The sequence below is a fragment of the Harpia harpyja genome, chromosome 7 (assembly GCF_026419915.1).
Source record: "Harpia harpyja isolate bHarHar1 chromosome 7, bHarHar1 primary haplotype, whole genome shotgun sequence".
NCBI lineage: Eukaryota > Metazoa > Chordata > Aves > Accipitriformes > Accipitridae > Harpia > Harpia harpyja.
In genome coordinates this window covers 2,860,799-2,887,281 of record NC_068946.1, presented here as the reverse complement: position 1 = coordinate 2,887,281, position 26,483 = coordinate 2,860,799, and the positions used below count along the sequence as shown (strand labels likewise).

The 26,483-nt window shown below is 38.5% G+C and overlaps 1 protein-coding gene across 9 annotated transcripts in view; it reads right to left on the bottom strand.

Moving 5' to 3' along the window:
* Positions 1–434: 434 nt before the first annotated feature.
* Positions 435–26,483, bottom strand: part of CFAP74 (cilia and flagella associated protein 74) — a 50,440-nt gene continuing 24,391 nt past the window's right edge. For 6 of the 9 annotated variants that reach the window (XM_052792147.1, XM_052792146.1, XM_052792151.1 and 3 more), the window contains 22 exons: positions 25,871–26,045; positions 24,418–24,530; positions 23,457–23,579; positions 22,198–22,319; positions 18,053–18,181; positions 14,828–14,915; positions 14,048–14,221; positions 12,587–12,720; positions 11,674–11,950; positions 11,078–11,185; positions 10,255–10,409; positions 8,877–9,011; positions 8,364–8,473; positions 7,923–7,978; positions 7,073–7,192; positions 6,646–6,798; positions 5,650–5,779; positions 4,953–5,107; positions 3,757–3,895; positions 2,854–2,981; positions 2,220–2,354; positions 435–1,002 (listed from right to left, as the gene is read on the bottom strand). In XM_052792147.1, coding sequence (XP_052648107.1) covers positions 889–1,002; positions 2,220–2,354; positions 2,854–2,981; positions 3,757–3,895; positions 4,953–5,107; positions 5,650–5,779; positions 6,646–6,798; positions 7,073–7,192; positions 7,923–7,978; positions 8,364–8,473; positions 8,877–9,011; positions 10,255–10,409; positions 11,078–11,185; positions 11,674–11,950; positions 12,587–12,720; positions 14,048–14,221; positions 14,828–14,915; positions 18,053–18,181; positions 22,198–22,319; positions 23,457–23,579; positions 24,418–24,530; positions 25,871–26,045 — 2,973 coding nt within the window. In that variant the 3' untranslated portion in view covers positions 435–888. Of the gene's footprint in view, positions 1,003–2,219; positions 2,355–2,853; positions 2,982–3,756; positions 3,896–4,952; positions 5,108–5,649; positions 5,780–6,645; positions 6,799–6,834; positions 7,193–7,922; positions 7,979–8,363; positions 8,474–8,876; positions 9,012–10,254; positions 10,410–11,077; positions 11,186–11,673; positions 11,951–12,586; positions 12,721–14,047; positions 14,222–14,827; positions 14,916–18,052; positions 18,182–22,197; positions 22,320–23,456; positions 23,580–24,417; positions 24,531–25,870; positions 26,046–26,483 lie in introns of those variants that run through there. The other 3 variants (XR_008235948.1, XM_052792148.1, XM_052792153.1) reach the window with 3 other exon arrangements.

The window sequence follows — 26,483 nt, the reverse complement described above, 5'->3', positions numbered from 1 at the left end:
GGGCCAAATGGCAATATGCCTTTGGAGCGGTGGTGAGGGAATTCTGCCACAGACTTACTGTGATTCAAGAAAGAGTGTGATATAAGATTTGAAAGATTATCCATGATGTCTCCTAACTTCCCGGTCCCTTCATTCTCCATAGCGTAGTGCCTCTGTACTTTTCTCTTCCCTGAACTAGCTACTGCTTCCTGACAGAAGACAGACCTGCAGGGCACTCCAACTTCCCCAGTAACACACAGAAATCTACTCTTAGTCAGAATTCGGAGGAAAGCAAATATAGAAATACAATGTCCCTGGACAGCCATGATCTAGGGCAAGTGTCTAACCATATCCAGCAATTCAGTGAACAGCATGGTCTTTATTTCCTCCTTGACCATGTGTCACCAGGAAGATTTCACACCGTATTGTAAAAATGACTGCCCAAACACTTTGGAGGAGACTTGAATAAGCAGCTTTATTCTGGTCTTAAGAGGGAAAAGGTCAAGGATTTTCCAAAACCATTAAAATGCATCTGAAATTGGAAAAAGATACATTGTTTGAAACTCACCCAGGTAGATGTAAAAAAAGATAACTCCTCCTGAGGGAATGCCCACCTTTGGAAGACACTGCAATTAACAGCAGATCTATCTACTTGGGCCCCTCATCAATTCTTTCTTCTGCCACAAGATCATTGTCACAGAGTCAGCTTGAAAATGAAACTAGTGGAAACAGAGTTTACATAGACATTTTGGGGGAAAAAAGCAGAAATACGACATGTCACTTTCCTTCCCACTTCCCCGCTCCCCTCACATTTGCAACAATCTTAAAATCTTTCCATGTTTCAACTGAGATCCAGTGATTTCCCAGTAATGTAAGCCTCCATCTTCCTTTCCATTTAGCTTGGTTCCCTCACTTAGTGGGAGCATATGCAGACACAACTTTTGCCATGAAGAGGATTCGGTAAGATTCCTTAATATCACCTTTTAAGGTCAGGAGGGCTGTCACAAGCAGAGGATCATCGGCCTACAAAAAAATCCACACATAAACCCAACCTATTTTTTTGTAGACAGAAAAAATTAGTTGATCAAGTTCTAAACCGAGTATTTCACATCTCAGTTGTAAGATGTACCAGTTATAGCTATAGATTACCTCACTTCACACTGTGTTGACTCTTTTATATTTCCACGCAACGCTCATACTGCAGTAAGTAAAGTAGCAATGACTAAGCATTCTATCTCCAGAGTGCTACAGATACTGTCACCACATTACAGCCATGACAACTGGGCACAGCAGCAACAGAGTACGCTGCAGTGAGGGTTGGGAAAGAAATGGATCCTGTTAGCCATCAGTTAGTGTTAAATCTTATGTAACAACCAGTGGTTACCAAGAGGCACGATGTCAACCTGACACATCATGCCAGGAACTCTACTGCCTTCTTTCTGCACATGACAGCAGCAATCTTAATTTTGGAACAAGCTACTCATTCTGCCATCCCACACACACCTCACAACAAAGAGCAGGGGAGTAAATACTTTCAGTCTCCATGAATGCCCAGGAAGATGAATCAGGAAGGGCAGTCACAGCCCTGTAGAGATGTTTGGACCTCATACCTAGGCTCTGCAATACAAAAAGGCAGAAGTAGCCAGGGAAACGGGGTTCATAAAGCAGTTAATAAAGTGGAAAATCCAAAAGGCCCCACTGACTTCCAGGAATATACCAAAGGAAAGGCAGCCCATGGCCAAAAGAAATGTGAACACTGCAGCAGAACAATCCATGTAAAGTTAGTTCTGTGTCAGCAGGACCGCAGGTTTTCTCGCACAGGGGGCATTAAAAAGCTCACTTCAGTGTGATCAAAGCTGTGCCTTTTAGCTGACAGCAGCAGCATTTTGGCCTTTTGGTGCTACATCATGCAGTGGCCTGTAAGAAGTTACTCTAAGTTCTGTAAGATGCAAGTGGCTAATGTTTGTTCTTTTCATCACACAAGATGAATGAAGTCTGTGGTGAGGTAGCAAGCCTCCAAATCACACATATTGTTCCTGGCTTTTATTCTCGTATAAGTGTTTATACCAGCCTATACTCCCCTTGGTAACCACACGTGTTCCGTCATCCCAATGTGTCAAAGCAGCCCGTACTGCTGACATCTTGAAGATCAGCTTTTGTATTGCTCCTACAAGTCGGTGAAAACAGCTGCCACACACTTCCAGTTTAAGCAGCAACATGCTGTAGCAACTGTAACTTACCCGAAAGTCAGCAGGTGGCACCCAAGAAACACTGATGCATTTTATTTGACCAGGCTCAATCGTTCCCTTCACAGATTCAATAGTGAATCCCTTCTGCTGCAGGAGTGGCAGGCTATCAAAACTGAACTCCATGTTCTACGAGAGACACACACACAACACACCCTCATTTCTGCTCCTTCAAACACAATGACTGTTTATTAAAGGCTGCACTGCCCAAATGCTATATGTGGGCCTATGTCTTGCCAGATTGCTTCTGCGCTTTGAAACTGCAAGGATCCATCTTGTTCATTGTGTCGAGTTGTCACAAAATACTATACTGAAATAACAGGATCAGACCTGTAATTCAGTTCTGTGCTCAAACTTCTGTACTTCAGAATTAGGGAAGGAAACTGCTAAATTAATTTTGTTGCTGACTTAATATGATAATGCTAATTCCTCATACTAGCCCCTGAAAAATAATCTTTTCTTTTCAAACACTGATGCTTTTATAATGTAAAGTTTGTCAGAAACCCTGAAAGCTTCTGTTTTTTAATTTATAGACTGAATTTTTGACAGAAGGAACTAGTAGCCAGTTGTACACTGTCAGTATTCCTTATAGCATCTGACATAAAACTGCGCTTTTTATTTTCTTCACCTTCTTAGATGCAAACTGAGCTGTTTGTATAGCTCCAACTTTCAGTTCTGTCACTGCTGGCACTGGAGAACTCTCTCCCTCAATGTAGTCCAGCATGAGGAGAATGGATTTCACTGGTTCTTGTAGCTCTAAACAAATAAGAATCAAGTAAACTCCAAGACAGTCAAAACTGAGCGATTACCAGTTTGGAACAAGCATAAATTACACCAGGATGGTTCAAAACAAAGTGACATTGTAGCAAATTCATGAGGTGGCATAGATAAGGAGATCCTTCTTACAGTGAAGCAAAAGGAGGTTTTGCTAATTTGCAATTGCAAACTGTAATTGTTAATTGTTTATCAAGATTCATGCTTGTTTTCTAGCCCCATGGCACATACATTGTGTGTACTATATTCCTACTTGTGTACGGTATGTGCTTGGATTTATTTATAGCTCAGGAGCTATGAGTTGGTTATATGCTGTCTCTGAACACAGATCCTGTCCAAAGAAATTAAGGAAGGATAAATTCAAACCCCGAGAGTGTGTCTGTTTCATAACAGTACAAATCGGGAGACTCCAGGATACATTATTACATATGAAATAATTTTATAGAAGTGGCAGAAAGCAAATGCATCTTAATACTTCATAGCAGCATTAAATTACAATCATTTTTTGCAAGGTAAATTGCAAAGAAAGAAGATCATCATTAAGATATAACTGCATTAAAATGAAGAGAAAATCTTTCCTTACGAGAAAGTTTCCTGCGTTTTTTTTGTGTGTTACAAATGTAGGCTATACCATAGTGCTTATTTGTTCTGATTCTGGAAGAGTTGCCTTTAATTTACCTTTTCGTAAAGGATGAGGAACATGCTCATGTCTTATCACTCACTGTTTTGTAATAAACTGTAAGTGGTAGCACATTACCTCCTTTTAGTGCCTTCTGCGATGACGTAGGTAATGTCACAGCCAAGGACTCAATGGGCACATCTAGCGGAACTCCCCCTTCCACAAACATTGGATGATCTCTTGCTGCACCCTTTAGGTGGATCACGTGGGCTATTTTCTATATAAGACAAGAATGCTTCACATGCCAGCTATAGCTTAAGTACCAATGTAACTGCAATACTGACACAGCAGCATCAGTTGCATAGAAATTATTACATCATCTGCCTATATAAATGCCAAGAGGCCCTGTACTCTAATACAAGAATCCTGCATCTTCCCCTTGTCTTGTCCGCTCAGGCACTTCTTTTTAAACAACCTTTCATTCTTGGGCAACGTGCCTCAGGAGGGGACTGGACAAACTATTTATACTAAAGCCACTGAAAGAAGCAAATCTTATCTGCCACCAAACGTGGCTAAAGTTTGTGAACCAGGACCAGTCTCCATTCATCTTCAACTTAGTCCGATTTGCATTCTTAACCGTAATTCCAAAGATAATCCGGAGATACAAAATTTGCAGGGAGAGAAACAGTGCTTACTTGCTCACTACCAGTTTCTGCTCTGTGTTTGCAGTGCCTGCTGATGGTCATTAGTCGGCACCCTTCATTAGCTTTTGGTCAGTCTCTTTTGGAACACGGCATAAAGCCACCTGCTATGCTGCCAGCCTGTCTATCCTGACCTGGGCTCCATCTAAGCTCAACTGCTGCTCTACAGATGGAATCCTCCTTCCTCATGCTGAGTGACTGCAGAAGCAGCTTCCTGGACCTCAGAGCACCTGTCAGTTTGCACGGCCCAGGTGTCGCGTCGCTCTCCGCTGCCCTTAAATGCTACTTGCAGAGAATCCACTTGGAGCTGTGCTCAGCAGTGTGGCAGCAGCCTAGCTCCCATCACCTCTCATTTACGCAGTGCGGACAGCTGGGCAGAAAACAGGACTGAATCCCAAGTCACTATTGCTACGGATTAAGAACTGAATATTTAAAACCTTGAAAAAAGTCAGTGGGCCCCAAACCTGCCATCTCCTACCTATATCTTACCTAATAAAGATAATACTTCTGCCTACAAATGCTGTCTACTAGATATAATTATTTGAAACTCCTGTTAAGACCCATGGTGGTAAAAATCACCGTGGGTCATATTTAGACATTGATTTCATAATCCAGGTATCTTGACTGTCTCACCTTGCCAAAGAGCACAAACTTGAGACGGTCAGAATAGTACAGACTTTCATGATCAGGACTGAAAGTAACAATAAAATCCTGACTCTTCCCAGCAACAATTTCTCCTTCTGTTGGAAAGATGCTGAACACACTTAAGCCATTATAGTTCTGTGTTCCTGGTAAATATAAATGAGGATACAAATAAGAAAGGATGACAGCTCCGCTTTACTACTTCATATATTTTAAACCCATTTAATTTTTTGTTGGAACAGCAAATAAATAAGACCTGATACATGGTTTTGCAGCAGAACAGGGTGTTAGAAATACCAAATAAATCCATCTATCGGTTTAATGCATTCATCTCTAGAGGTACTGAAGAAGCGTCACCAAACCCCTCCTATATTCTAACGTGTTTTTACAGAGATGGACATCCCTAAATGTAATCTTTAGTATGCAATTACTGAATCTAAATAAACCCACGCAAACACTGCTATCTCCTTAGTCGTGGATATTTGCTCAGGCTGCATAAGTTTACAGCTACCTATACTGAAAGAATTAGTACAGCTCCTACTGGGGAAACAAAATTATGCCTTTAATTTCAGTGACGTGATGCCCCAGGTTTTGACAGTTGTGTAGATCTAACAGGGCCAAGTAATGCTGCTTTATACTTCATGAGTCTTTAACAAAAGAAAGAGAGAAAATTAAAAAACAAGTTTACCAACAAAATCTGTTCTTTGTAAAGAGGACGTAATAAAGGATGGAAGTCTCTGCTGATCTTTGTCCCTTGTTGATGAAAGTGAATCTAGTTGTATGGAGTATTGCAGGGTCAGTGTGGAAGTGTTCTGTATCTGAAGACATTAATTCACACAACAGCATTTTCATTAAGAAAACTGATTCTCAAACCTGTAGGATCCATAGTTTGTGAACTGGCTGAATTTGTTTCACTGCATTACTGTACTACTGTGTACCCAGATGCCACCAAAAGCATGTGTTATTGCTACCCGTAATGGATCATGTCAACCCCCGCCCCCCCAACAACAGGGAACAGGCTCCTTTTAAGAGTCTTGCAGCAAGTAATATATTTAGGTTATTGACAGACAAAATCTGAGAGGAGAAAAATTATGCCTAGATCTTGGCCTGTTTCTGAGTCTGTGGGCATCTGCAGTATGTGAATGAGTGAATCGGTTAAACTTCCCTAGACTGTACCGTGGCAGACCCTCACGTGCTCTTTGTAGGACCAATTTTGCATTTCACCCACGAACCTCTGTCACTGCTTTGTGTGGACACAGAGCAGCCTCAGTTGTGATAGTACTAATGGACAGATTAAAGAAAGAGAGCAAATATTTCTAACACTGGTAAAAGCAAAGGCATTTCTGACTTCACATCCCTCTGCATACCGGCTAGATCTACAGAGAAAATCACACAGACCATTTCTCCTTTTCTTTTATAGAAGGTACTGGATCTCTATTTTCTTGTGTAGGCTGCAGGCAGGACAGAAGCAGCTGACGAGGTCCTCCCTGCACAGCTTTGTTACCTTTGGCCTGAAACTGTCTCAGCACCAAATCACTCTGCCAGACACGCTTTTAAAGCTATATTCTTTTGTCTACAGTTTGCCACTCAGCCTTACGTTCTGCCGGACTAGAAACTACAGAACTCCTCTTCCTCCTTACAAAAATTGCTGATGTGCTTTCTGGTTCAGCATAGAGGGCTTTACCTTGAATGTGGAAGTCACCTTCTCTCTCGCTATGACATATCCCATATCGAGTACTTCTTCCACAGAGCAAACAGTTGATGGCATCACCCCATGACCAGTGATACTTAGGGTTAGATTCGTTTTTGCCGTCCGGATGTCCAGCATTTCACAAAACTGCCAAGAGGATGTCTGTTAGCCCATTTGCTGAAGGAAAACATCCCCCACCCCTCCAACTGACCCCCCTCCCATGAATGGGCCATTACTACAGAACTTCTGGATTTAGTGCATAGACAAAGATCCAAATGTTGGGAAGGGCTATGCACAGGTAACAAGTTTTTCTTATTATTATACAGCCTCATTCCAGTCAGTAATACGTGTATATTACACAGCCTGTTACATCTCTCTATCTCTCCTTTTTTTCCCCATTACTGTTGTATCTCTTACTCACCCATTTATTCTCATTTGGACAAAAAGAGACGATGAGGGCTTTATTTTCACCTGGCTCAAGCATTCCAACTGGTCTGACCAACAGGAAGGGACCATTGGGATTCAGAACTGAGAATCCTAGCTAAAATAGTGCAACTCAAGGAAAAAATTTATAAACAAAGGTTGGGGAAAAAGATGTAAGAACAGGTTCTAAGTATTGTTCAGACCAAAGACATACAAACCTACTGTCTATAAGCTTTTTCAGAGATCAGTAACTAACTCAGAGAAAAGAACTAATCCAATTCCTTCCCCCCCCCCCCAAATTCAAATAGCTGCAAGATCCTTTTCCAGTCAATAAGATCTCCACGTAACTCCATTTTCAGGTTTTGCCTGGAATGGGTCATTAACAGCCCAAGATCCGGGACACACCTTCTCCTATATTATCCTACACAGTTTAACCCAGACAAGCCAGTGTAGTACCCTCTTCTTACAAGATATTCAGAAATTCAGAGAAGCATTGTGCAAAAATTGAGGAGTTGGTTCCATTTCACACTACGTCATACTGTAGTGAAACTAGCTTTGTCATCAGTACCTTATACTCTTTAGAAAGTGGTTAAGTGCTTCTCAAGTTTGGCTCTATGCAGAATTATTTGCAGTTAAAAGGGTGGAATGGAATTAGCTTTCCAGTAGGTCACCTAGGCTCATCTGATATATCCTTCACATCACCTGCCTCACTCTGAAAGATGTGTATTAAGTCTGAAATCTGCTACCTCCTACTTGCTTTAGTGTCAAACAGTTCCTCCTACAGATAAAGAGTCAAATTAAACAGAAGCTGAATGGCAGATTAACTTACATGTTCCAAACAAGGATACTTCCAGCTTCTCTGGGGAGATATTTTGTATTGTAATTCGCTTAATCATTCTGTGGCCTGACAGGAATGAAAACATTTCAAAAAGTGACGATGCTCACTCATGCACTACCATTCCTCATTTTTACTCATGCTTCTACCTGGGCCAAACGTTCATTGCATTTCTATGGCTAATACACTAGTCAAAGCTCACCAAAATACTTCCAAATTTGGACAGTCACTTGTAGAGCTTCCGATTCCACATTTGGGGATCAAGTCTGCTTTTTTACATGCCTCAGCTGGCCACATAGGCTCCTAATTTTCCACCTAAGTACCTATTACAGGGCTAATTTCTATATTGACTTCTGAAAATCAAGGGAACAATGTAAAAGAAAATGCAATACTATGCTCAGAAGAGATTAACGTCAGACAGAAAAAACTCAAAACTTTAATTCAAATTTCATACCTACTGCAACATCACCAAAATTGACCATGTTTTTTCCATTATCTGAAGTGATCACAACAGATGGTGCTACAGCTGGACAGTGCAACTCCAAGTACAAAGTGTTGTAAGGGCTAGAGAGATAGTAAAAGGATATTTGCTCTTGGACCATACAGAAACAAAAACTACTGTCAGAAATCTGTTCTTATTCTGTTCATATCACAGGTTATCATTAAATTGGTATTACAAATCAATACATAATTTTTGGCAGCTGACTTTTTTGTGTATGCCTAAGCAGAAAGACGAACTAAATCTGGCTTAAATTTTTCATACAACTATTCTTTAAGCTGCTTTTATATTTATGTGTTTGATTCTTATCCAACTAGTGGGTTGTAAGCATGAGTTTCTACCACTGACCTATGAAGTAATTAAGATCAGAAAACAAATTTCCTCCCCAAATGAATAAATTAACATGCCCACCATTTCCCCCTCAAATTTCTGAACTATCATGAATTGCAAATACCTAATTGCACATACCTGCAGCTTAGGTTTTCAGAGCCTTTCTTTTCATCGATCTGTCCACTTGCAACAAAGCACGGTATGATGAATTTTTCAAACCTCCCACTGAAATTCCTCATCAGGAAAGCCTGGGCTGCCATATAAGCATCTGAACTAGAAAATCCAAGAATAAGAATCATCTTAGTAAGTGAGAGAGCAAGAAAAAAAATCAAATAGATACCTACTGAGCTATTTGTGTTTACTGTTTCTTGGTCATATATTCAAAATCGAACATAACAGTGAAACTCAGCGACTGTCTTGATACACAGAAATGGACCCACCCTACTAAGCAGCATGCTTTTCTCACCAAAAGAGAATAAAAATTATAAACCCAGATAATAGATGTTATACTGAATAGATGTTATACTGTTAAACTCAGTACGATTTCCTTATGTTGAATACATTAAGTATTCCAGTGTCTTCCAGTACTTTCACATCATTTCAATGATATGTAATCACACATGATCACATTTCTGTAATGCAATATGCCAAGCTATACTTCATAATGGGAGTTTTCAAATATAAATTTTACTTTTGTGACCTGTACTGAAAGTACTTAAAAATTATAATTAATGGATTGCAATGGACATGGGATTTTAGTCAAAAATATCTAATGTCCAGTACAGCCAAATGCCTGGTGTTTAAGCATGTATTTACTTCAAACACTTCTAAATTCCTCAGGTTAGGCAGAAGTGTGGTTCTAAAAAGTTGAATTATATGCTAAACAAGGGACCTCAAGTATCAGATTTTGCATCTAAATATCCAAGTTTCTAGACAGCACGTGCTATTAATGTTAATTCTCACTGAGGGACACATATTGTAAAATGACTATTTAAAAAGCACATTTTTATATTGCCAAGACTGAAGAAGACCATGACTGATACGATGGACTATGTAAGCCCCCCAAAAAACCCCCCAAAACAACCCATGGATATGGGCCATCAGATGGTTTCCATCTGGGCTGAATGTATTCAGCTCTGTTAAACCTGTTCAGAAAAAGGTGTATTAGTAGTAGTCTCTTTTGGTACCTAAATTCAGCTATCTAGTTGCCCTTTAAAATAACACCCTTGCTGGTTCAGCCAAATTTGCCCATACAGTCACATCTTATGCTTTCTGATATATTCTTTGAAGTCTTCAATCCCTCTGATGCATAAAGGGATTCTTTGCCTTACATGAGAGGGTACAGCTGTGTGGCTTAAAAGCAGTACTAATTTTGGAAACAGCCTTTGCAACATAGCTAAAGCTATTTCTTCTCCACAGATTGCTTTCTTGTCTACCTATAGGCTTTACTAGATTTATTAAACTACTTATAAAGAGAATGTTGTCTACGTAGTACAAGATGCTTTTGCTGACTTACTCAGGCTTTAAGTCTTCGGATTGTGGTTGTTCAGAACTACACAGAGAAGTCAGGTATTTACTGCCTCCATCCCTTACAAGCTGTCTGCAAGACTGCTGTCTGGTAATGGAAATGCTTAATTTCTTTCCCTCTCTCTTTTCATCTTTCTTCCTTTTCTGCAAATACACACACAGAGACATTATACACTGAGGGTGATCACTGGTAATCCAATCAAGACATCAGTTTACAGATATACAGTCCCTGGCCCAAGGCTACAGAACCTAAGAGGTGATAGAGTGCATTTATTTCATACATTTCTAATAATTCTATGATTCTATGAATAATGTAAAATTAAGTTGAAATGGACATCTTTTACCCCATCTCAAAAAAAAGAGTTCCCCTATTGGAGCAGACAAGTAAAAAGACTGTCTCTCTCATGGGAATTTTACCTATTTATCTCATAATTAAAGACAACTGTAGGTGCTTATGTAAATTAATTGACCCACAGCATTGCATATGAAGTCCATGTATGCTGTAAATCTGCAAGAAGTATAGAAACTTTTTTTTTTTTTTAAGAGTACTTGCAGTTAGCATTTGCAAGAAAATCCTCTAGGAATGCTTTTGAAATTGTTAGCATGAAATTAAATTATTGCTCAGTGAACAGACTACACATTAAGTGCACCAGCACAGTCACACTCTTGTCCTTTATAGGCAGGTCTTATATGGATCGTGAGTTTGGGCTTCATTGATATGCAAATAATTTTATGATAAAAATACCATCCAGAGAAACAAATATCTGGAAGTAACAGACCAACAGCATGTGCTAGTTCTTAGCATTCCTTACTTGTATTTCTGCCCCTGTCGCAGCTGCTCTGCAAAGCCTCCGAACTGCCTCTTCTCTGATTAGCTGATCTGACAATGTTGGTCTGAAGGACACTTGAATCAAGCTTTTCTGGGAGTGAGAGAGCATACACAAGAATGATAGGCAAAATTCAGCCCTCATACATGCGTTATACCTACAAAGCTCAATAGGAGCATAAACACGATAGCAAAAAATTAAGAAATAAAATACAATTTTTTTTCCAAGTGAATAAGATGATCCTAAGGATAAGGTCACTTGCAGCTTTTTTGGAAGTCCACTATGTTACAGTGGGCTGGTTTTACATGACCACTATTGTTGATATTTAAACATTCTTCAAATAAATCTTAAGGACAACACTGGGGAAAGAACATTCAGGGTGAAAGCTCCCATTAAGCATTAGCCAGATCAGATGGTTAACCCTTCATGTCTGCTTTAAAACATTATTTCCAACAATATAAAATATTCCAGCTATTCTCATAATAGCTGACGTTTGAGCTTCTTTTACAAGTGACAACACTTGTAGGGATGTAGATGATCAAAAGATTTGGCAGAACACTTGACATTTAAAGTGAATTTACCTTCCCAGGCAACACAGTTCCAACAGAAGGTGTAATTGTCACTGGACAGTCTTCTGGCACGCAGAATTCAAATGAAGTGGGTCCAACAGGGGCAACTGCCCCATTGCCAATTCTTGGGACAGCATGAGTGAAGTGGTTGACACTCGCATGGGAATTCATCACATACAGTTTTGCTGTAGACACACCATTTAAAGCTGTTGCAGCAAACCGAACTAAGGAATGAGACAATTCAAGAGGTGGGTGGACTCCAACTGCTTTGCATGACAGCTTGAATTGTCTAAAAATAAACACATGATAAATTGTCTCAGCATAAAATAGTCTCTTAATCAGCCCGGAAAATAGGGAACTAATCCTGTAGTCCCTATTTAAGCAGAATTTCAAGCTTGCAATGGGAATTTTGCCTAAAGATGAACAATAATACTATCTATTTTTAAGGCACAATTGGCTAGAGTCCCTACTTGAATTCTTCCTCTGTGAACTTCTGGAAATACATCCAGTCAAATCAAAGTTTATGCCATCATTATTTTAGTAGCATTACCTTAATGTATGAAGCATTTTTACCAAAAAAAAAAAAAAAAAATATCCTTCAGTAACCCTACTGGAAAAGCAAGCAGAACATTGCAGGTTAAGGTGACCTGGGGCAAACTTGCAGCTTGGGTATGCAACAAGGATAAGTTTTGGGTCAGATATGAAAAGTCATGTCAGTAAAGACAGACATGTAAACGAAGGATGAAACTAACAGGCACTGAGCAACTCTTGTCAACTGGAGAATTCCTACCTGCCTCACATTTTTATCCTAACCTTACCTCTTCAGAGTAGGCAGGGATTTAATTTCTGAACTAGCTTAACAGTGGAAATCCAGTGTGATTTAGACTTCTAGATTACCTACTACTGAATCAGTTTCTTAACATACCTATTAATCTCTGACTTGCAGGTTAGTTCAAAGCTGTACTCTTTTGCCTTGTCAGCTTTAAAGATAACGTCCAATGTCAGGCTTTCAAGGGGAAGAAGAATTCCAATTCCGTCATTGGGTTGAATTTCAACAAACTTCAGAACGACAGGATAAGAAATTATTGTTATTAAAATAAGAAATTATGAGTTAAATTATCAAATTACTAAATAATTTAAAATAAGACATTACTGGCAAGGTAAGAAAATTTTGTTATTAAATGTACAAATCTCAGGAAACCAGAAACCTTCTAGTAAGAAGCTTTCATTTGAGTTAGTGACTAGTGTCTGACTGACGTGCAGATTTCTAATCTCAAAGTAACTTGAAAGGCATTAAACCCATTAACTCAGACTTCAGTAGAATTTTTTCCCCAGCTTCTCACCATCTATGGTAATCACCTTTCTCTAATGATGTTTATTTATTCTTCATAGACAACTGAATGAAATATGATAAGAATCTCAACAGTTCCCCCATATCTTTGAAGAGCCGATTCCTGTATGATGTGCAGATACCATAGTGACAAGTAGCATTTTAATAACCACAAATGCATATTGGTTTGTGTTTGAGTTGATGATGATTCAAGAATGTCTCCCCATTCCATTTTAAGCTAATCATGAAACACATGCTGTGAAGTAAGCTTTAACGAAGCTGAATATTCCAATTTCTTTTAGCTAACTACTTGATTTTAATCCCTAGAACAGCAGAGAAAGGGAGAATGTCTAATTAAATGTCAAGTTCCTCTAGCTCTGATTCCAATATGCCAAACCATTTCATACGGTGATCATCATGCTATTATGAAGCTTAAACAGCTAAGTTTTTGCAAAAAAAAAAAAATTCAGTAGACCTAGCCCACACAAAACTGGCAGCTCCTGTGATTAATTTAGCTTCCACATCAACTTACAGCCAGTCAGAAAATGCCTAGGCATGGTTCAGGGGATGATTCCCAATAAGCAGTGTGGACATGGCAATCCTGCTCTAAAGACAAAGCGTTTAGGCATTTGGATGCAAACTGTATGATATTCCTCAGCCTCAAGGCCAAAGCAACAGCCCTAAGCCTGTTTTATTTAGTAGTATAAGCGACCTGTGAGTCTGAAAGCAAAGTGCACCGGGTATTCTGTTAGTAGATTTCTTGGCGTAAAAAATAGGTATTCTAATAGCATAAAGTTAGCCTAATAATATTATGTAGATGAGAATAGGAAAATCTCCTCGAAGATGTTTATACTGCTTGGAAAATGCTTAGGGTATAAGATGAAATTTACACAAACCAGTACCAGAACTAATCTGCACGTTTCCACAGTGCTGCAGGCAGAAGTATTTCCAGGGGGTTGCAAGAAACAGTCATGATTTATTTTCATTGAAGCATGTTTTCTTAATAATTAAATATATTTTGATACAAGAAGAGATGTGTGGGGGATAACTACATACCTCTGGAAGTCCCACAAATCCAAACTCTTGTGGCAAGATGGATTTGTTTGTTAGCGTGACATTTGTCTGCACAGCTTCATAGACTGTGCAGTATCCAAAATTGATTTGTGCTGGACTGATTTCCAAATCAGAAGTAGTAACAATTGCATGGACAGTAATATTAACTTTTTTAGCCTAAAACAAATGCAAACGCACAGGATAAAAACCTCCATCTGTAGCATTTAAGGACAGGATTTAAGTGAAATGTCATCCAAAAAGTAACTGTAAAAAAGTTATGCTACTCTATTCCTTGACAATAACACATGCAAATGTAACGTATCTATCTTGAACTTCAGCCTCCTTGTTCTCGAAAAATAAACAATAGGAAATATCTCTTTGATAAGCAAAATAAAAAAAAAAATATCTGTATCTCAAAATCCATATGCTAGAATGGAATCACACCTGCATCTCCAGGAAATGTAAACTCTAAGAACATGTGACATCTACAGTACAGATCAGAATAAAAAGATTGTGCTATGGTATCTGATAACTGTGGTACAAAATAAACTACTAGGGAACAGATGAGCACTAACTAGAAAGGGTTTAACTTTCTGTATTGTAAACACGCTGACAAGAAGAAACTATAAAATTGGTGTTATCACTTAAAGCGCCTTTTACTATTACCATAGGACTTCAACTGGTAAAGAACTAATCTAAGATTAGGTATAATTAAGTGAACATCCACTAAAATAATTTACATCTATTGTCAGTCTGATAACCAGCATAATAAAAATCACTAACCTTATCCACAATCAGTATTGTCACTGGAACTTCCAGAACTCTTGTCTCTTCATTAAAATAGCTCCTTGCATCTTCAGGAAGAGAGTGCCTAAAAATCAAAAAGTACATTCAATTTCATTAAAATACTGTGACTGTTTTCTAGTTAAGAGGAATAATAAACTTTTGATGGATGTATTTCTGAACAAAAAAACCCCAACAAACCAAAAAACCCCACAAAACATATTACTTAAGGTCTAAAAGTTTTATTATTCACAGCTTTTAATCTTAACACAGCCTTTGTGCTCGAATAGGAGTATTCGCATATATAGTTGGTTAAGCATCAACTCCAATGCTTCACTGAAGTGTCACTACAATCTTGTATGCAAGATATATGCAAGTATTAGGGCAAACGGTGGAAGAATGGTGGAAGAAAATGCCAATCAAAAATTAGTGACCTATGAAGTTCCAGCTTCTGACCAAGAAAGAGAAGGTGCAGTGAGATCAGAAATATTATGGACTTGTCACAGATTTCCTATAGAATGGCACACCTCCAGACAATCTGCTCTGAGCAGGTATGCACAAATCGCAAGGGTATCTAGCAATGAAGTTAGAATAATTGACCTTGTACGTTAATGTTGGAATTTTTGTTTATTTTTTTTTAAAAACAGCATTTTGGACACACAAGAGTTTAAGGGAGTTATTCACAGAGGTCTGCATCCATTTATCCTTTCTTAAAATGCCATCCAGTCATTTAAAATTCTGAAAAATTTAAAGCTTACTTTAGAATATAAGCCTTCTGCATCTTTGCTGCAACCACAGCATATAGCCAACCCAACCTAGGCAATTGTTTCCTTTTGACGCTGATGTTAGTTAACTACCAGCCAGTTTGAGGCAGAACCAATTGTATCCCAAAGAACACAGACATAAATAAAGTGAAACAAACTTGGAGACCAATAGTGTCTGACTATATACCAGATTAGTAATTTATAAGAAATATGTGGGTTTTCTGTAGCTGTGATAGCATCTTGCTATCATAAGCTCAATTTCAGAGCTTCAAGCCAAGACAATACAAAAGCTCTAGCGTATTTAGCTCTGCTGGTCTATTTATAGTGTCTTACAGCATCAGAGTGAATTGCTTCCTGTTCTTAGGTCTCCACAGTGATAACGTTCCTACTACTACTACTGGAATTACATGCAATTTTTTAATGTATTGTTAAAGAATAGTTAATGAATAAATAGCACCCACTCAGTCACCACGGTGATCTGAAATCTTGCTGGCTGTTATTTTGCAAGTCTGAACTGTGACTTTAGAAGGTGATCTTCAAAGGTATTGCTAACTTGTTTAAAGATAGGAACGGGAGTTAAATACAAGGTAGGAATAAAGTATCAGCTTTCACTTTGTCACAGGACATTAGAACAACAGAAGAAATCAATGTATTACAAAATAATCCAGAGGGGAAAAAAAAATAATTGTAACTGTAAATACACAGTGATGGAGTCTAAATTAGCTGTTATGCCTTGGGGCAAAGATACTGAAATCCTTCAGACAGTTCTCTGAAAATGGCATCTTCATGCTTAAAAGCCATTAAAGAAAAGCATAAAAGACAAATCAGATTTAGACTGCCAGCATCTGCAGGACTAGTTCCAAATGCAGAAAAACTAAAAGCTGTGGTATTTGGGAATTCTGAAAGTCAGCAGATTAGAGAACTTGCCTTCAAATAAACAGAAAATGTCTGCTTCAAACACCCAGAAAGTTATGAGTATTGTAACATCTGACCAAGCGTTTCAGTGTGCACAGCATACTTGGGAGAGCTTCCCAAGCCTTCAGTCCTCTATCTGTTCACTTAGCGTTTCTTTTTACTTTTGTGTTACTTTTAACACAGCTATTCTTTCTTCTGAGAAAAACAAGCTTATAATACTAAGTCAATGAGGAGGCATTTACAGAAATGTGTCACTAGCTCAGTACTTCACATCAGCTTGTAGCAAGCTCATCTTTCTCTGTCATACACGCACTCCCCCTGTGTTAGGTCTTTTAAAACTGATCTGTATACCCAAACAGCCAGATACTTATTCTGTGTGTCAGAAATGTCTTAATCTCATCAAATCTCCTTTTTGAAGCTTCCCCATTTTTCAAAGGAAGATTAATGTCCTAAATCCAAGCTATGCTTCTATCCACTCAGTAAGTGTAACACTGCTTTACAGCATCTGAGGTTTAGGAACTGAAAAATGTCATAATAATGGTTACTGTTGTTGTAATCTGATAGGATTTGAGATGTTGGAAGAACTGTAAATACTTTTAGTTCTTTGAATATTAACCTGGTGAAAATTTCAAAATCAGTAATTAGACTCTCAATTTAAAATCCAGAGATGCTGAGCCCATCAGTGAAAATCCAAATATACTTACATCAATGGGACTGGATAATCTATAGGAAAAAAGCAGCAGGTTTACAGCAGCAACCAATGCAGAAGCTGATGAAGTACTTGGCTGTACACCAGAATTGAGATCTATATAATTTAATTTATATTTGAAAAGAAACGTTCTGCTAAATTCGTTAGGATGGCAATGGCAAGGTAAATGACATTAACAGTGGTCAACAAGATCTCTTGAATTTACATTTTGAAAAACTGGAATTCTTTGTTTCCTATAACTGAGTTATGTTTGTATATGTAGACGTATCATGAAATGGAGAAGAGAAACTTGCTGGGGAAAGTCTTTTAACATCTTAGACGATGTTATATAAAATGCCACATGAAATTCAAGATCAATATGTCTATATTTTGGAGAAAAATGCACATGGGTAGGAGAGATATGAACAGGAAGCCCAACCATTCTTACCTTAATCAGCAAACACAGGAGTTCTTCTCCAGAAATTATTTAATCAGTGATCCATGAAGTAGCCACCTGCCTAGATAACCTCTCTTTTGTATAAGAATAGCTTCCCCACAGAAATGGGAGCAGCCTACCAGGAATGCAACTGCTAAGATTTTCACAATACTGCTGTCACCACAGGAAAACCATTTCCTCACAGGTATGTGATCCAATTTAATTTCCTCCTTGAGCATCTGGCAACTTTTAAGGGGGAAGGAGGGGGGAGACTAGGACTGCATTGACACCAGCAGTGTGAAGTCCAGCCTGCTACACTGTGAAGGAAGAAAAAAACCCAAACTTTGACCTGCTCAGGTTTTCCACTGACAGCCTCCTACAGATATTGTCTTAAATACTGAAGATTAATGTTGTTAGGTTACCTGGGCAGAAACTTCAATTGCACACTGAAGGAAGACTGAGCTTGAATGTAACCTGTTTTTGGAAGCAGCTCCATGTGCTTACTCAATTCTTTGCATACTTCAAACTTCAAACGCAGCGTGGCTTTTGCTCTGCAAACAAATCAGACATGCTTAGGTGGCTTTGAGACTACCCGTACTGCCATCTCAGCAACATTTGCTCTTGGAGTTTGGTCCCTCCTCCTCCACCCTGGCATCTCTACACTACGATTATAACAATTCCAAGCTTTCATTGAAAATGATGGGCATGTAAAACTGCTACAGCAAAATCACACAGTTGTATTCTCTTTTAACTACAGAAAACAAGATTTTGGAGGTACTGTAAGTAAACCCGGCTGTATTTTAAGCAATATACACAGCTGATCAGAACATAATTATCAAAGCACAGCACAGTAGTAAGTCAGGTCAGGGGAAAGTCAAAGCCAAATTATTGTGAAATAGCGGCTAATTATTTGCTCCTAACATACACTCCCTCTATCTGAATCAACAGCAATGACTCACGTAATGTTTGAGACACCTAATTGGTCCTAGCTGCAGCACAGAACCCACTCAAGATGGAAAAGGAGTATTCTTCTTGTAATGCTGGATCTAGGTTATGTAACAATTGGTGGTGGGTGGGATGCACAAATAAAAATCTGTTATGCTGTCTGAGAAACAGAAAAATGAAGACCAGCAACCCCTAAGTGGGGCCAAGGATACCTAGATGCTGCTCAAGTGGCTAACAAGCACTTCATGTCCCAGCCTGTAGTCAGAAGAATCAAAAGAACAAACCTGAAAGAGCATAATACACCTAAAACATCAACATGTACCCAGTTTGTGAATTCCATTCATCCTCATTAGCATCATAATTATCTCAAAACCTTCAATACCAAAAATTAAGCCTGTACAGGCAAGAAAAAAACCTCAAACTCGGGGGGGGCGCGTCTTATGCCAGAAATGCACCAAGAGTGCTGCTACTTTTGGTTTTTCTCCGCAAAACCGTGGTGACTTCTTTTAAATAGATGTGAATTCACAGATCTCTTGTAACTTCTCCTCTAACAGCAGACGTACTATAGGGCTAGAAGTCATAGTGTGGCTAAGCTGGTACTGCCAGTTCCTCTGCTAAAACTTGTGATCAATTTGCCCTATCAATAACATTGGAAGCCAAGAAACATCTCCCCATTTACTGAATTCTGGCCATATTATAATATGATAATATAGCGATAGCCACAAACCATACCCTCCTTTGGAATTTTATGTCTAAGTGCAAAATAATTGCCAAGCAATTTACAAATATTTCAGCTTGTCATTTTCCTTCTCTTGGACTGGTTTACAAGCTGTCAGTCCAGATGGTCTGCTCTAAATCAACAGCAATAGCATGTGGTACTGGGAGCCTGGAATGATTTCTGACTGTTGACAATCTAAGAGAACTATATACTACTTCATTAAATCAGTGCAGATTACAACCTGCTGAAGAAATTACTTTGAAAAGTGATTTATATTGGACAGGATTCTGATAAGACACTTTCACCCTTTATGCTGCTTATTTATGCTTCCTGATTACCATATTCTATGTGACCAGGAAAAAAAAAACAAAGCCCAAAACAAAACCAGTATTAACTAACATTTTGCAACTCTACAGAGCTTGCTGGTGGACTTAAGTGCCAGATCTATCTAACTTGAAAACTTGATCTGCTACTTATGCTACAGACTACAATATCATACATTGCAGCAGCCGTAAGATATAGGCAAGTTCTTTCTGCTCTGCTTCTGTCAGATGTTTCTGTGTACTGGTGGTGAACAAAAGGCTATTCTAACACATCATGTCCCTCAGGTCTGGGTCAGTTTTTTGCCCCCAAAATATACAGAATTCTCTTGCTACAAGTTTCAGTTTGGGTTGGTATTTTTCTTTTTTGCTATAACTAGTTAGGGATAGAAGCTGAAATCTGTAAGAATATTCCTGAATAGCAGGATTATTTATGTATCTAATTAACATTTAAGAATCTATGTTCTAGAAGTTACGCTAATAAGATTTCACATCTACTGGATCTGAACTTTAGTTCTCACTAGCTAAGGCATTTCAGCAGTTGTTAGACAAGCAGCCTTTTCAGCTGGGCTGGGGTAATCTTACCTTTGGTCTCCTTCAGTGAATGATTGCTATGAGCATTAGTTCACAGACAGCACTGTAGTAACTCTTTAGCTGATACACAGTTCACACGTAAAGCTGTTGTAACAAACTATTATCTTTGGTTGTAGGCTGACAGCAGTTTGGACGTTTTCTTGCTAGCCTGATAATTCTCTTAGCTTCTGGATCCTTTGTCTGTGCATAGTTCCAGACCATAGACCTTAGCAAGACTGCCTTTCCACAGTTTTTCACTATTGCAATTAAAATACAGCTACTTACTAGTCTAACCTAAGAAATTGTTCTTGACTGATAGTATTTTATAGCTATTTTCAACAGTTTAAATTAATTCTGTTTGAGAAGTTTGACATGTACCATGTAACAATGAGGAATCCTCTTTCTGATACGTGCTACAGAAAAATTTCAATAGCTACTACAGGAATAAACTTCTCAGGCACCACATCTGAATGATGAAATCTGTCTGCTTTTGCAGGATAAAAAGTTGAGACATGATATTCCTGCACATGAAATACTTTGAATTTCAGCCCAAATGACTCTATAACAAAGACAACTTTTCCTAACTATGGAGAATTGGGTGATAAATCAAAGACTTGATTTGCCAAGGTACTAAGGCCAGTGCACTACATATTAAGTGCTCTTAATTTAGTGAAACTTGGCAAAGGATCAGCACTTTTTTTCCCTCAGTTAAGAAGTTTTGCCCTAAGCAATTTGACAGCTTCTATCTTTGGGATCCCCTTGAAATCTTAAGTTTTCATTAGGAGAGTTATTCTGCTGCTATACTTACAAGTTTTATCCCTGGGTTATCTAGACCAAGTAAAATCACTTACATAACTTGTGCTTGTCATATCTGTAAGCTGAATTTCTGAGATAACAGCTTTATTCATTTCTTTCCAACTGTGAAGAAATCTCTGCAGTCTGCAATTCTGGTAAGAGGTTTAGAATGGATGCCTTCTACAGAACCTATCCCTCCCCCACCTTCCCACGAACCCACCCCAATCCTATTTAAATAGAACCTAAGAAATGCAAATTGTTAAAATAAGCATTCAATAGTGACTACATTAGGTAGAGGGAAGACACCCACACCTGAAGACAATTAAGTGAGTAAAAGTTCATGTAACCACTCTCTAATAGCATGAAATATCTGGGAGCCAATGAGCTGAAAGACTATCTTTATATTACAGTGCAAACAAAAGCAGTCTTCAGGCATTACTGACTTGGACTACAGAAACACCCAGGTATTTTTTCCCCTGTAAATTAGTATGTTGTCATTATCTGCGTACTTACAAGGTATCTGTCATGCCAGTGCAGTGCTTAATGCCTGTATGGGTTAGGAAAAGTTGTACCCTTCCCATTCTACCGTAAATGCAAAAGGACTGACAGGATTTATCCAGCATCATATCCCAAATCTGCAAAGACTGGTGACTGACCTTCTCAATAAAGAACAGTTGGCATGAGGCTGGCTTTCAGATCCTAAGTTTCCCCATGAACTTTAATTAAAGGTAAAATAGCTGAGAAATAACAAAATATTCTTTCATAAAATTTCCTGGCTGAATCAATTACACCCAATGTGCACTTCACGTTAGACACATTTATCTCCATAATGTTTAGTGTGCAAATTCCACATGATGAAACTCTCTGGCGTTGCTATTCCCTAGGGACTTTACAGTTATACCACAGAACAGACACAACATAGGGAATCTTGTAGGAGTGAAAAGGCATGTATTAACCCAGATACTTCATAGCTACATCTGGTCTTGGGAATCTGGGAGAGCAGGATACCCAAGCCCAATTTCCACAGCAGTGTGGAACTCAGAGGGCCCGTAATCAGGATGTCTTCCTGAAATGCCAAGGTAAAAACCAAACTGTTCTTCAGCTTCCTATGATAACAAGATGGGTCTGGCAAAATGGAACCTCAAGACATCACCTAATGACTTAAGATCTCATTACTTAGCTATAGAAGGCAGCTGATAATGAAAGGGTAGCTCACCTGCTTTGAATGACAATGCAGTCCTGATAAAGTCGGTCATACATGCAGATCTTTAAATCAATGTTGGGATTGGGCACCCAAACCGGCACATCAATAGAAACTCCAATGGCACTAAAGCACAGCTGTTAATACACAAATCAAGAGTGTAATTATTTTTGTTAGTCGGAAATTTTTACTGATCTAGACAGAGTAAGAATTTCTGCTATAAATTACAGCTGAATGAAATATTTTATTATTCATATTGCAGCAGGTTCTTTAATTAGGCAAAGCTATGAAAATAATTTGTAAAATAAACCCTAGATGTTATGGTGTCCCAGCAGAAAAAAGATCTATACTTTGGTTTGGATTCTTTGACAGAGAACATGAAGGAATAGCATGCTGCCCGTTATATTGAAAAGAACTATTTAAAGTGCATCTAGCTTAAGGGAATGTGCCATAATTCAGAAACTCAAGAGACTGCAGCTCGTTTAGCCAGCAAACAAATACAGTAAGGGCAGCACAGTGCTGTACTTCCTATAACGACCTTAGGTCTGACATCAGTGACCACACGGCTCAGGCTTGGATAAAATGATTGTGAAAGAGAGGGTACCCACAGGAGCCCGCAGTATGCACCTGCAGCTCCTTTTGTAGACTACTCCATCTGTAGACTATGGGGAGAGCCAAGACTGGCCTACTGAGCTTCTTGGAGGTTTTTCTTAATTTTTTTGGCAAGCTTCTGTGAACTGTTCCCAGGCAGAATTCGGCTTCCAATAAAGTGTGGAATCAAAATACGCTGAAGTGGTAACTAAAGTTGTCATCTCTTCCAGCTTTCACACATCAGTTTCACTACTGCATGCTAAATAATTCCAAGTCTGATATATCAGAAAGAAAATAAACTACATGGGCTGAGAATAGAGAATACTTTCGTATTTGTTTCCAGGACATTAGACGTTTTCCAGTATGATGTCTGACAAAATGGGAATATCAGGATTATTTGCACAGACATTTCAGAAAATCAACAGGCTTAATAACCATACTGCATCAGAAAGAAGAGCCATGATTTACAAAGTTACCTCCCACCAAACCAAATAATACATAATCGTATTGTACCTCAGTGTTAATTCTCATAATGTTCATAAACCTATCTGTCCTCTATCTCCTCCTCCTGTTTCTAATAGAGGATTCTGAGCTCTTTTAATTCTTGGGAAAAGCAGAAGCAGGAGGATTTTAAACTCTTTTTCTACAGTGTTTTGAAGTAAGTCTTGCACAAAATCACTCACTGGTTTGCAGTCTGAGTTGTCAAACATGATCACAAACTGTGCCCGCACATCTCCAGGGATAGCTGGAATAAATATAATCTGAAGTTTGACTGAGCTAAAGGGTCCAATTTCACCCTCAGTAACCTAAACAAGAAGTAACAAGTTTTTAATGAAAATCTGACCGTATTACTGTAGTTGTCTATAAATTGTATTGAAATAAAGGAGCAGTATATACTCATACTATACAAACACTCTACTACACCTAGTTTGTAACTAGATTGAATGCACTATGCAAGGGAAAAATCAGTATCAGTAGCTCCACAGGAAGTTTATTGTGGGGAAAAGACTTGGCATGACACATGGTTTCACAACCAGGCATGGTCAGAATCTTACAGAGTCTTCTTTTACTGTAAGACTCTGTATGATAGCGTGGTTTACCAAAGTGTTTTCCATCATGTATTGGTGAACATGTAACTAAAACATGGAGAAGCTGTCTTGTGCTACCATTTAAAGATCTGCTCTACTGATTTCAGCATTAAGTCCACCTGCCTTTTGTATGTGTAGGCAGAAGCCATAAATGCTAGTATGAACTAGTACCTGGACTCTCATACCCAGGTATTTTTAATATAGCTCAAGTTTGATGTTTCCCAGATGTTCTTCCTGCCCCATCTTTTGCGTTGTCACTAGACTTTGTATAACCACAGAACGACACAGCAGAAAAATGAGTTTGACAAAAAGAAAGTTAAATTATGAGAAATGCAAATGTATACACAATCTTTCAGCTCAAATAAGTCTTTATACATCAAAAGAAAGGGCAAATATGTCATGTGATTTCATTTGAAGAATTAACTGTGATACAGTGAAGTCCAGTGGACTTGAAATTGGTCACGTACTTGAGCATTTCCCACCAGAGCGAAAGCAATTTATTTGATGTAGGCTTAGACTAGCGAAAATCTTGTCTGTATCTCAGGATTTTCATTACCTTTCCAAGCATAATTTCGACTGGTGTTTCTTCAGGAGAAAGTTCCACTAAATTATGTGCATTGTCTGTGCCTACATCTGATCTGGAATTTAGTACATCTTGGCCAAGTTGTTCTGGGGAAAAAAAAAAACCAAACACCACAAACAAAACCCTACAAAATGCTGGATGTGTGCATCTATTCACTAAACAAAAATATCAAACAGAGCAGAAGTACATTGATTTTGGTCAACATTACAAATCCAATAATATATGCCAATGATGGGGAAATATAAACGTCTAGAAGGAAATTTCTGTTTGGCCATACAACTTTGCCCAGGTCCAGAAGTCTACCTGAGGGACCTGAGCCTTCCGCTTCAGAATAACAGTAATGATGTTTCAGTAGGATACAGTATATATCGGAGATTGTTATATCAAAGAATGCAAATTCAGCTGAAAGTGTGAACTGGGCTTTAAGAACAATTTCAGTGGGACAAAGCAATGCAGCCAGGAGGACCTGCAAAGCAAGTGGAAGTGCTGCTGCACTTTATTTTCAAAACAACTGCAATAATAAGTACCTTTTAATTAAACAGTCTCCGACCAGGGCTTCGAAGTACCTTAAACTAATGCATCATGAGAGAGATGAAGCTGATGCTGGACTGCATGGCAGTAATCAACTGGCAACCATATGCTTCACATTAACCAGGAAAAAGATCAGGATGTCGTGAGGTATGTTAATGTGCCACAGCAATGGAATTTTTAGTTGTTTGTTTTTTTTTTTTAAATTCTGAAAACATCTTTAAAGGTATGCGTTCTGTGGCGACAGCTACCGTGATTTATGGAATCACTCCATTTCACAATACAGATCCCAGATTTAAAAAGCAAAACCACCCACAACATTTTCATGGAACTTTTAGTTTCCTGCAATTGGAATGATCAATATCCAGAAGAAACATTGAAGAATACAGACAATAAAGAAATTAAGAAAGTCTTTCTTCTACAAGACTGGATTTTATTAAGCACATCATAAACATTAGGAATGGAGATGGAAAATGTCTGAGGAGGTTCATCTTTCTGCTTCCTTGTTCCTAGAATTACAGACTATAAAAATAAACCTGTCATGTGGATTTCTATTCCGAGAAGTGGGTATTCAGTTGCTGAGACAAGAATGATAACAATTTTGCAGTTTCTGTAAGCTAGTTGGTTTCTGTATTCTTCTGAGACTGAATTGTTGATCGCTAATGAGAAGTGAGATTCTCTGCTGCTTTTGATATAATGGTGTCAGTACATTATTTTTAGTAATTTTTTGTGAGACAGCATACAAAGAAATGTAACATTACTACTAGAATGATGAACTACTTAATTTACTGAGTAACTTTGCAAACTCAATTCCACAGTTCTTTACAGGAAACTCCACAAATGGATAATGCTTAGCCTGGGAAACTGTGCTGCCAATTTTCTAAAATAGTCATCTCACCTGTGGAACTACTGCTCAGGCTTGTCTCAGTCCTCTGCTGCTCCACCTGGGCTACACAGTAGGTCACTTCTTCACTATGGTCAGGACAAATTTGTTCCTTCTTTTCAACTACAGATGTCACAGGACTATCGCTGACTTTCTGTTCAGGGACACAGTCACTGAAATGTTGAGTAACCTATTAGAAAACACAGAAAAAACATTTTCTACTGCGACTGTTTATCTAGCTTGCGCCACCTCCAACTTTATCAAGCAGTTGCAAATCAGACTTGTGTTTTCTTGCAACTGTTCTACGTTATAAATGGAGAAACATGTTGCACTTCCTAAAAACTGCACATTCTACTAGACCTTTATCAATGAGCAGATTTAATTTTTGCTGGCTGCCCAAAACAGGTAGATAATGTAATGGGAGCAATACAATATTGTGTTAGTTATTTTACAATTAACAGAACTAACACTGGCAGTTCAATGCCAAATCTAAGTCTCCTAGAACTAGACTTCTGTTTATTACACACCTACAAAAGACAGAATACAGAAGGAAAACCCAGACAGTGTTATTTCACAAATTCTTTATTTGAACCACACTTCTAACATAAGCATAGTACAAGAGTTGAAA